At 47.5% G+C, this 9313-nt stretch overlaps 1 protein-coding gene across 8 annotated transcripts in view; it reads left to right on the top strand.

Annotated features, from left to right (window-relative positions):
- The window catches only part of KIAA1614, a 39623-nt gene that overhangs the window by 26161 nt on the left and 4149 nt on the right, over nt 1–9313 (top strand). For all 8 annotated transcript variants that reach the window (XM_083507044.1, XM_083507041.1, XM_083507047.1 and 5 more), the window contains 3 exons: nt 3003–3264; nt 5394–5521; nt 6701–6885. In XM_083507044.1, the coding sequence (XP_083363170.1) occupies nt 3003–3264; nt 5394–5521; nt 6701–6885 (575 nt within the window). The remainder of the gene's footprint in view (nt 1–3002; nt 3265–5393; nt 5522–6700; nt 6886–9313) is intronic.

The raw sequence follows: 9313 nt of genomic DNA on the forward strand, positions 1-9313 counted from the left end.
CGTCTCTATTGTCAAAACGACCATAAGCTTTTGGGGTTCTCTCGTCTTTGCTTACCTAACCCTGTAAAGTTTCATCCATACCGATGCGGCTATAGAGATAATAGAGTCCTGTGGCCACAATAAAAAGAACCTCTGCTATAGGGCAGATAAGTGTGCCAAACTGCCTTCTGATCCCAGCATGTGCATTGGGTTTTCCTGAAGAGGTCCCAGGGACATGGCGGTGGGGTGGGCCTATGCATACCCCGCTCACACGAAAGGTTATTCAACAGCCTGCTAATGGTTACAGTTTTGCATAATAACTTTTTTTAGAAAAAATACTTTCATCATCATCATCATCATCATTTTTAGTTTGTATACCGTCTTTCTATCTTACAATACTCAAGGCGGTTTAAAAGCTGAAGAAACAAAAATGTACATCTTATAACAATCTAATGCAATACAAAAATGTGATAATAAAACATAACTTTAAAATAGGCAACCTACATCAAAAAAGTAACATTTGACAATCATTAGAATAGTATTAAATAATAACAACAACATCATATAAAAGTTAAACAGAAGTCCACTCAACAGTTACAATAAATAATTTCTAAACTATAATCAATAAAACAATGGCAAGCCACAGTACATAAAATAATACAAATTGAGAAGCAGAGACTAGAGGGTGGGGCAAGGCAGGTGGAAGGTGGTCTTGCCTGATGAAGTCTCTCCCCTCACAGTTCTTCCTCCAGGACCAGCTCCCTTATGAGGAGTCACAAGGGAAGGCTTGATACGGTTATCCGGACAAATGAGATTTTCTGGCTAGCATTCAAACACAGAAACATTTGCCTTCAAACCAGCTTGCTTGCTTCTAGGCGCTGAGGAGTTTCCTCAGAAGTGAATCTACACATGAGCGGAGTTAGGGGGTCTCTGTAAGTTGGCCCCCGCCAAGGGCGCAGGCCCAGGGGAACACAAAAATCATGTCTCTCCACTCTGGCTCCGAGTGGCTAGGAAGGAACCTAGCAGAGGCAGACAGGCAGGCAGAGGGACGACACAGGAGGAAAAGTTGGGGCAGGCAGAGCAGAGCAGACCTCGACACAGAGGAAGTCGCTGGTGGAACACAAAAGGCGATGAAAAGCAAACCTTTTGAGTTTCTGGTTCATAGTCCCTCCGGGCTTTGGAGGCGCTGATACAGTTCCTTGCCTCGGGTGCAAGGGAGCCTAGGTATGCCTCTGGTTCTACAGGAGGGAATCCACCAAGTTCAAAATGCTTTTATTCTCGCTTCTCATGTTGCTTTCATAAAGGCGCCCATACCCACGTTTCACAAGGCACACTTCCTCATGCTTAGAAATGGAATGTGCGTGGCGGGTGTGGACGAGACGAGGCACACATACAGTTCGAAGGGAACGCCGCCCCAAGTTTCTGAAGTTCAATTTCGTTTTAAACTTGTTAACTCATTAAGTGCATCATGCGGCCCTAACCGTTTGGCCAGAATAATACGCAGAATGAGGAGCAAGCCAGGTGCAACGTTTTGCATAAGCAATGAATATGCATTTACTTAAAAGAAAACAGAGGCTGCTGGGAAGCAAGCAAAATTTGGATCACTGCAAGTTTGAAAGTTTTTTTTAAAAAAACCTTTTCTCCCCTCCCCCCTGCCCCCCCCCCCCGCTGTTAGCCGTGGAAGAAAGATCTCATTGGGACAGGTGAGGCAGCATCTGTCAGGTGGCTGTATCTGCCAGGGCCCCTCTCTCAGAGGAAGACAGTATTGCCTGGTGAATTGAGGATTTTGGGCTTTTGCCTGCTGTTAAGAGTTTGTTACGAAGGCCCCTTGCATTTGGAGAAGGTCTCTGTAGAAGCTGTGATTTCCTGTGGATCTTCGTTGCGCAGATTGAGAAAAACAAGTCTGGTAAACTCCTGAGAGCCAATGTGCCCATTCATTATTACTATTACTATTTTAAAAGTATGAAGCTCCATTCCGCCAGTCTTCAGCCACTTCAGGCTTTGTGTGCATATTGGCATTTTGAATGCTGAAAGAAAAACTGCTGTATCTGGGCATGATAATTTGGCTTAACTTTCTGCCTGGTGAACTTAGGGGGTTTGTTGTTGTTGTTGTTTTATGCTTTTAAAATTGGAGAGCTCCTAAACCAGGGGACACAATTTAAGGTTAGTGAGGAAGACTGGGGAGAAGACAAGGGCAGCCAGTGTTCAAAGACCTATATTTGGATATGTTCAAAAATAAATTGGGGCGGTTGGAAGAGCACGTGGCTGTGAACTGAGCACACATTTAAAACATCTGTGTCCCTCTCCCCCGAGGAATCCTGGAAACTGTAGTTTACTCCCCCAGCTATCATTCCCAGCACCCTTAAGCAAACTACAGTTCTCTGGATTTTTGGGGGAGAGTGAGTGTGCTTTAAATGTGCTTAGGGTGTGCACAGCCTATCTTTAAGAGCACGTGTTCCAATTCTCTTCTTTCATAAGGTCAGTCTCCCACACTTTTTACCCCAAAGGATTTATGCCTTTGGCTTCACACTGACCCTTTGTCCCAGTCAGTGTGCAGATTGGTTGGCCACGGATATAGGTGCTGTCATCATTACGTGAGAAATAAGAGATGGGATGGGAGATAGACTGCATCCCTTGCCCTTCTTCCGTGATGGTCCTTGATTCAGGCATGAAGACCCCTGCCTGCAGCCTCAAATTATATGCAGGAAAATACTAATTTCATGAAGCTGAGCATCTAAGGGGGAAAGTGTGTGGTCACAGAGTGGCATCATTCCGTTCCTTGGCACCTCTGCAGCAAAAGCCCTGAAAGCCCTTCAGTTTTAGAATGGAACTGCCGGAGGGAACTGCACTCCAGGCCTTTTGGTGGCCTTTGCTGTTTTTGTTTGTTTGAAACCTTTGAATGCCTTTTAAAACCTTCCCTCGTGTTTTATTACTGTCGTTTGCTTATTGTGATCTCCGGCAAACGGAGCTGGGAGTTATCCCTGACTCTTAAACTGGCCTGGCGGACTTCTTTTGCCTTCCAGCAAACCCCTGGAGATCTACCCAGAGCCAAAGAAGAAAATGTTTGCCAAGAAAGGTGGCTCCTCTTCCTCCTCAGGACTGAAGAAGTTCTTCTCCGCTCTGAGTCAGAGCACCAAGCAGAGGCTGGGCAGGTTCCGCTGCTACAGCATGGAGCAGATTTGTGCCCCGGAGCCGGGAGCTGCAGCGCCCACTGAGGAGCCAGGCCCAGGCGCCACCAGCACGCCCAAAATGAAGAAAGCGCCTTCCCTGCAGTCCTTGCAGCTGGTGAGTCCAAAGGGTGCATTTCATGATCAGAGACCGGAGAACTTTTTGGCTGGGGTATGCGTGTCAGATCTTTGCCCGTTCCCATCCCTGCAGGCCAACTTTGAAAGGTTGGTGGGGCAAACCACCCACACAGCCAATCCACACAGCTTCAGCTCTCCCACCTATCAGCTGAGGGCCTGGAGAACTGAAGTTCACTTTGTACAGACACTGGCTGCGCAACTGAGTTCCTCCCTGTGGGAACTGCCATGTGCAGCTGATGCAGCAAGCTTTGGTTCTCCTGCCAAAGTCTGCTTTCCCTTACCAGTGCACAGTCAGGAGCGCCCTTAAAGGCTCCCCGTTGTGCATCGGCAGGCTGCGTCTCTACCTGTGTGACCTCAGACGTGGAGAAGTGGAGGAAGCCCTTGCAGGGCAAATTTGGCCTTCAGGTCAGAAGTTTCTCCACCCTTGCACTAGGTGGCTTAGATCTGGGACTTCAAGAGGCAGGAAAAACTCAGCCTACTTTATGTAGGGCAGCGACTATCAAATTGTGTTCAGGGGTGTCATGGTGGGGAACCTCTTCTCAAAAGACAGTTTGCCCCTCTCCACTGATTCCCTCCTCCCCCATCCTGCAGAAATTCTAGAGTCTCTAAGGCAGTTGGACAGCTCCTCGTACGCTTCCTCCTGCCGCCAAGCTGGTGCCAAACGTCTTGCTCTGCTTTCCTTTGGACCACAGCAGGAAGGCTGAGAGGGGAGACTTGTCATTAATAACCCTTCACCCTAGATAGAAATAAGATCGTTGCGTTTTCACTAATCACAAGCAGGAATTCAAGAACTGTGTGGGATGGATTATAACAGGAGAGAGGATTGGTGAACGGTGAGAAAGAGGAAAATTTTCATGACGCAGTTAAAAAATGGCGTCTCGCCAAGACAGGCTTGCCAGAGAAAGAAGGACAGGGGGAGGAGAATCAGGATCATTCGAAAGAGAAGGAATGTTGGAACGCAAGCTTGACCTGACAGAGCTTCCTGCTTCATTTGATTTATTTGGCAAGCCTGAGAAAAGTAAAGGACAGACCAAAGATTATTATTATTATTTTTTTGGAAGCGTTGAACAAAGGCTGTCCCTGAGTGATACGATCTTTGGAGAGTACAAAACCCACACAAAGGATGCCTGTTTTCAATCTGCTTGTGAAAATTATCAGAGATCGCAAAGAAAGGAATATACGATAACAACAAGAAGAGAAAGAAAGTAATAAAGGACTATCTGGATTGAACTGAATAGAACTGTCTAATTAAAGCAGTAATATAAGTGATGCTTGGACTCGTTCGGAGTTTTGGACTCGTGTGGAGCTTGATGTATAGGTACCCCCAACAAAATTTAAAATTTGGCTGTATAATTTGGAACTAATGTGATTTGGATAATGTGATGTGATTGGCCTGTTAATAAAAATTATTTAAAAAAAAAAAGAGAGGGGATACTTGTCTGGTCAGCCCAGGACCTCCACAAACACCTCCAGGTTTGCAGCTAGTGGAGGTCCCTTCAGTCCTGCTAATTCAGTAGTTTGACTTCACCCCCAGAGGGACACTCCATTGTCTCTCAAGGCGGACTCATGCCCACAACAGCAGCCTTTAACCTTTTCAGGCCCGGGAAGCATATTTTAGCCTAAACGTATGTTTAAGGTTTTTTAAACATATATTTGTGCGGTCATTGCGCTGCTGGCAAGGCCACCCTTAAGTCAGGCTGCGGGCCAGGAGTGGGGTTGCAACCCACCAGCTGAAGACCAGTGTTTGTAGTTATTCTCTCAGTTCCCCAGTACAATGGCGAAGCCCAATAGTTCTGGCCAGAGTCCCAAGTTGCACTGCCATACATGCCCTACCATAGAAGCAGCCAATTTGGTGCCCACAGTATGCCCTTCTTTGTAAATTCCAGTACAAACTGCTCCATGCCTCCCAGACTACTGTGCAGATTAAAAAGGAGTTATAGCCACTGCCTTTCATACTGTCCAAACATTCAGTCTGATCCAACATATTTGGGATTGGAAATGACAGTTGTTAGGCTTTCTTTGCCCGGTGTCTGCTTTTTTAAAAAGCAGAATCCCGGGGTTAGTTTTCTCAACCCTTGCTCTGGCTCAGCTCTTTCATTCTCCCGCTAGGTGTCACCATTCCGCCAACCAAGAAAAGCCTCTTCTGTTCAAAATCTGCATTCCTTACTGGGCAAGGCTGACCGGTCCAGTCTCTATGCACTGGGGGAACCAAAGGAGGAGGAAGCTGCTCTAAACAGGTAATGCTGAAAATCCTAAATCTCCCATTTTTGTCATTTCTTCTGAAACACTGTGAAAGCAGCAGATTATGCTATGCCTAGTTATTGCGACATCTTGGATGCCATGTTTGACCTTACAACTCACTCACACTAGGCTGTAAGCGACACATTACATATGCAATAGTATCATTCAGAATGGGAGCCAGCGGGTGGCCTTTTCGGCAATAAACATGGAAGAACAGACCCAATCCTGCCCCTGATCATTGATTATATATGTTCTGAAGGAAATTGGGCATCTTAAAATCTACCTGCCCTGTGGGTGAACCAGCCTATTTCTGCTCCTTGTCACTTTTGCACATGTTCTTTTTCATCCACATTAAAGGTAAAGGGACCCCTGACCACTAGGGCCAGTCGTGGCTGACTCTGGGGTTGCGGCGCTCATCTCACTTTATTGGCCGAGGGAGCTGGCGTACAGCTTCCGGGTCATGTGGCCAGCATGACTAAGCCACTTCTGGCGAACCAGAGCAATTCACGGAAATGCTGTTTACCTTCCCGCTGGAGCGGTACTTGCACTTTGACGTGCTTTTGAACTGCTAGGTTAGCAGGAGCAGGGACCGAGCAATGGGAGCTCACCCCATTGCGGGGATTTGAACCGCCGACCTTCTGATCAGCAAGTCCTAGGCTCTGTGGTTTAACCCACAGCGCCACCCACGTCCTTCATCACGTCCCTTCATCCACATTACTCTGCTGCTAATTTTTATTTTTAACAAAATTCACATTGGCTTGGTTTCAGTATAACTGACTGGATGTTACGTGCTTGAGCATTGGGTTTGTTTGTCGCCACCCTCTCCTTCCTTCCTTCCTGCTCCCGTGTTACTGCTAGGAAGCGGTCAGAAGTTTCGTTTCCATTGCCAAACCTTAAAACGGTAGGTAATTTTAACTATGGTTTACAGAAACAAGCCAGCTTCGTACGCTGCAGAATGAAGTTGCTTCATTTCCCTGTCACATAATTAGGACTAACCGTGGTTTGCCTAGTCGGCAGGTTAAACTACATATAATTTAACAGAAGCAATAGCCACACTGGAGGAAGAGAGGGAAAGTTTGTGCACACAATGCTAAGCCAACTTTTAGAGTTGTGTCTGAGTTGGGCCATTTAAATATGCATTTCCTGCTTGCACCAGTATTCCTTCCTCTTCCCAGGAACGCAGGTGCCCCACATCGCCGTTCCCTCAGCGTGGAGGACATTGGCTCCCCCAACTTGGCGAGAACCGTCGGGCGGGTGGTGGAAGTTTTCCCAGACGGAACAAGCCAGCTGGAATTGCAGCACCGCCCAGAGGGCAACTTTGGATTTCGTGTCTCGTCAGGAAATGGTCGTCCTGACACAGGTATATGTTCAGTGTAGGGCAGAGGGGCAGAACCTCAGGCCCTCTGTGCTTCTGTTTCTGGTCTCTGAGCTTTTCCCAGGCCCCACCTTGCCCTGCCCCCCCCCCCGTGTTTTTGTCTGGCTGGAGTGTGTCCTTGAACTCTGATGTCAGGCACAGAATATCCGGAGTAAGGAATTAGCTCTTTGTTGTCAACAGCAGACTTATAAGTCAGGGAAAGGCATGTCCGTCAGCCCTTCGTCTCTCAGCTACTCCTAGGTGTGCACCTGTTTCTGCTGAGAAGCAAAGACAGTTGAAATACTCCCCAAACATAAAGGCTTCATCCCTGGTCTCCCATAACTCCCAGTGCATGCACTGTTTTGGGGTGCCCTGATGTGCAAGAGCAGAAAAGCAGATTGTGGAACACTCCCTTGTTATGTGAGAGTCCGACTCAGCCTTTTTTTTTTAGGCTAAGCCTGTCACAAAGTGGGTCAGATGGCGGGAATAATTGAACACAGATGTTTCCACGTTCTTTTCCCAGGCAGGCTCCTGAGAGTATTGCAATATTTGTGGACTAAGATGACAAATGTTTTTCCTGGCCTCAAGCACTCTGGCTCCAGGAATTGAGTGTTTTCATTGCACTGCCCTGGACTTCTCAGATACTGTCCCCACCCTAAGAGGTTTCAGATATTATTTGGGGTACAGCTGAAACTGATCAGTGTCAGTTCCTGGCTTCCACTTCTCCAGAAGCTTTTGTGTCATTAAAGAGGTAAAACCTTTCTACAATATATTTGGAGAAGATTCTCCCCAGCCCTTATCCCATTCCTCCTATCCAAAACTTTTCCTCTTTGTGCGCCTTTGGAATTTGCTTCCTCTGCCCAGCTATGAAATATATACAGTGGTGCCCCGCAAGACGAATGCCTCGGAAGACGGAAAACTCGCTAGACGAAAGAGTTTTCCGTTTTGGAGGTGCTTCGCAAAACGAACCTCCTATGGGCTTGCTTCGCAAGACGAAAATGTCTTGCGAGTTCCTGCGGGTTTCCCCCCCCCTTTTTCTAAGCCGCTAAGCCGCTTATCAGCTGATCCGATAAGACGCTAAAACCCGCTAATAGCGCTAATCGTCAATGGGCTTGCTTCGCAAGACGAAAAAACTGCTAGATGAAGAGAATCACAGAACGGATTCTTTTCGTCTTGCGAGGCACCACTGTATTAAGCATAAACCAAAGCTGGAGAGGACCTGCTTGATCATAGAATCCAGACTGTGTCACCTGCCCATCTTTATTCAGCGCATTGCATGCATTTTAGTGAGGCGTCTTGTGGGGAGGGTGCTGCAGTGTCCAGCCCCCTCCCTGAATTTTCTCAGAGAAACTTGGATAGAGGGCCTCCCCTATGCCCCCATCATCACCACCAAACATGGTGTGCCTGTTCACACTCTGTTTCTGGATATGGACTTGTTGGGGGGTGAACATAGAATGAACTTAAGTTCAACATATCTAAGAGATGGAAAAGGTACCTGCAATTCCAGAAGGGAAGGGAGTGTTTGTAAGAGCAGAACCAGCAGGCAGAGGACTCTCCCCTGCAAAAGGCCAACGTTAGCATTTACTAGGTGGAAAACATGGTTGGAGATTCCTCATATTTCCCTCCTAGGTAAAGGTAAAGGGACCCCTGACCATTAGGTCCAGTCGTGGCCGACTCTGGGGTTGCGGCGCTCATCTCACTTTATTGGCCGAGGGAGCCAGCGTACAGCTTCCAGGTCATGTGGCCAGCATGACTAAGCCGCTTCTGGCGAACCAGAGCAGCACACGGAAACACCGTTTACCTTTCCGCCGGAGCGGTACCTATTTATCTACTTGCACTTTGACGTGCTTTCGAACTGCTAGGTTGGCAGGAGCTGGGACCGAGGAATGGGAGCTCACCCCATCGCGGGGATTTGAACCGCCGACCTTCTGATCGGCAAGCCCTAGGCTCTGTGGTTTAACCCACAGCGCCACCTGCGTCCCTATTTCCCTCCTAATGAGATACAAAACCAGAGTGAAGTGCAGCCAGCATGCCACGAGGGTGGAGAAGTCCAAAAAGGGGTAATTCTGAGTTTCTTCCATTGCTTTTACTGTGCTTTATCTGCAGCCTTTCTGGGCCAGGAGGGGTTCCTTCTGATGCATGCAGGACAACTTCCAGGATTTTGTGGGACAACCAGAAAGACTACTAGCTGATAGGGGCATAATCCAAGCACTGCTGCCAAGGCCCATAGCCTAGTTGCAGTCTTTGAAGTATGGCTGCTCAGGGCTTTATTGCACAGAAATACTGGCAGATACTGGGGGTTGGTCCAGGGACCTTATGTATGTGAAGCAGATAACCTACTGCTGAAGTACAGTCCTTCCATCTAAGGTTTCCTGCTACTAATCGTGTTTCTCCCATAACTGTGGCCTCTTATTTTCTTTAATATCGAATTTAT

The sequence above is a fragment of the Podarcis liolepis genome, assembly GCF_965112155.1.
Source record: "Podarcis liolepis genome assembly, chromosome: 6".
Taxonomy (NCBI): Eukaryota; Metazoa; Chordata; class Lepidosauria; order Squamata; family Lacertidae; genus Podarcis; species Podarcis liolepis.